Source organism: Procambarus clarkii, chromosome 18 (genome assembly GCF_040958095.1).
Source record: "Procambarus clarkii isolate CNS0578487 chromosome 18, FALCON_Pclarkii_2.0, whole genome shotgun sequence".
NCBI classification, from domain to species: Eukaryota; Metazoa; Arthropoda; class Malacostraca; order Decapoda; family Cambaridae; genus Procambarus; species Procambarus clarkii.
In genome coordinates this window covers 48,146,354-48,148,186 of record NC_091167.1, presented here as the reverse complement: position 1 = coordinate 48,148,186, position 1,833 = coordinate 48,146,354, and the positions used below count along the sequence as shown (strand labels likewise).

At 43.5% G+C, this 1,833-nt stretch overlaps 1 protein-coding gene across 1 annotated transcript; it reads right to left on the bottom strand.

Annotated features, from left to right (window-relative positions):
• Window positions 1–522: 522 nt before the first annotated feature.
• Window positions 523–1,521, bottom strand: LOC138366141 (uncharacterized). Its single transcript, XM_069326886.1, has one exon. It carries the CDS (start codon window positions 1,519–1,521, stop codon window positions 523–525), a length of 999 nt encoding a protein of 332 aa, XP_069182987.1.
• Between the last annotated feature and the right edge of the window lie 312 nt (window positions 1,522–1,833).

Genomic DNA, 1,833 nt, shown 5'->3' with positions numbered 1-1,833 from the left:
TGCTTTGCCGCACTTGACGTTTTAGGAGGACCTTTGCAAGCAAGCCACGTTGGTAGAGTTCGCCCTGAAGTAGACCTTCTTGTATGCCGGAAGAATCGTTCATGTGGTGTACAATTTGTAGAGGTGCACAACAGTGATTGAATAGAGTGCAGAGCATCAGGAAGAACAACTTCCCATTGGGATACATCTAAGCCTCTCGTCCTAAGAGCTAGCAGCACTGTCTTCCAAATAATCCCATTGTACTTCTCAGCCTGGCCATTTCCTCTAGGATTGTAAGGAGTCGTACGGCTAGTTGCTACCCACTTTTTGAGTAGAAAGCTTTTCAACTCCTCAGACATAAAGGAAATTCCCCTATCAGAATGTATATATGCAGGCATACCAAAGATTGCAAAAACTGCACCAGGCACTGAATTACTGTACCAGTAGTCATATCTGAATAAGGGAACGCAAAATGGGAATCTAGAGAATTCATCTACAACTGTAAGAATATATTTATTCCTTGAATGTGATGGAAGTGGTCCTTTAAAAATCTATGTTGAGTCTTTCAAATGGCTGAGTAGCTTTAATCAAATGCCCAGAGTCAAACTTGCAAAACTGAGGTTTAAGTTCAGAGCATGCAGAGCAGGAATTAGTCATTTTCTTCACTTCTTCCACAGAATAAGGCAGATTTCGACGTCGGACAAAATGAGCCACACGAGACACTCCAGGGTGACACAGATTGTCATGTAATTCCTGTAGTTCATCCACACTGGTGGCGCCACATACACGTGAAAATGCATCAGCGGGGATGTTCTTTTTCCCTGGGCGATATACAGTGTCATAGTGGTGACAGGAGAGTTCGACTCGCCATCTACCAATTTTATCATTGTTAATCTTACCAGCTGATTTAGAGTTAAACATAAAAGCAACACTGCGCTGGTCAGTCACAAGCCGAAAATGGCGGCCAATGAGATAGTGTCGCCACTTCCTTCGGGCTTCAACAATGGCATAAGCTTCCTCCTCCACCGATGAGTGCCTTTGTTCACTATTTGAAAGTGTTCGGGAGAAGAAAGTTACTGGTTGTTCATTCTGGGTTAGGGTAGCGGCAATAGCATGATCTGAAGCATTGGTTTCCACAGCGAAAGGAGCTGTTGGGTCGATTGCTCGAACCACCGCCTCAGCAATATCTTGTTTCAATCCGTTTGCCGTTTCTAGAGTGTGAGCCTGGTCAAAGGCTGACTGTAAGTCTAAAGTTTTATTTTCAAGTAAGAGCTGCCTTATTGTGGCAGAACCTAGCCCATTAATGAAAGCATCTCTCACATAGTTATCAATGGCTTCTACAGCAGTCACTGCTTTGAACTGGCAATCTTCAGCTAATAACTTTAATGCCTGAAGAAATTGGTTAAACGACTCACCTGGTTCTTGGTGTCGTGTTGCAAGCACATACCTTGTGAATACTTCATTCTTGGGCTTCACAAACAGTTCTGTTAGGGATTTTTCAGCCGCGTCATACGTAGTGCAGTCAGCTATGTAGTCGAACATACATGGAGTAACAGTTTATTAAGAGACGCAGCTTGTCCACAGTGGGAGTATCTTCTTCTACTGCCAGAGTAAAGTTTTGGAACGTCTTGAGCCAGTGACGCCATTCTTGAGCGGCGGTGATGGAGTTTGGGTCAGTAGCAAACCGCTCGGGCCGTACCCAGCAAACACAAATCATCTACACAACGTTCGCCTATCTCTTCCCATAGGTGTGGGAATGATTTGCATTGAGAATGGTGCAGGAGAGCCTTTGAGAAACTTTTAGTCAAAAAATCCAAACACAAAGGTTTAATTATAAATTGTTTTTCTACAATT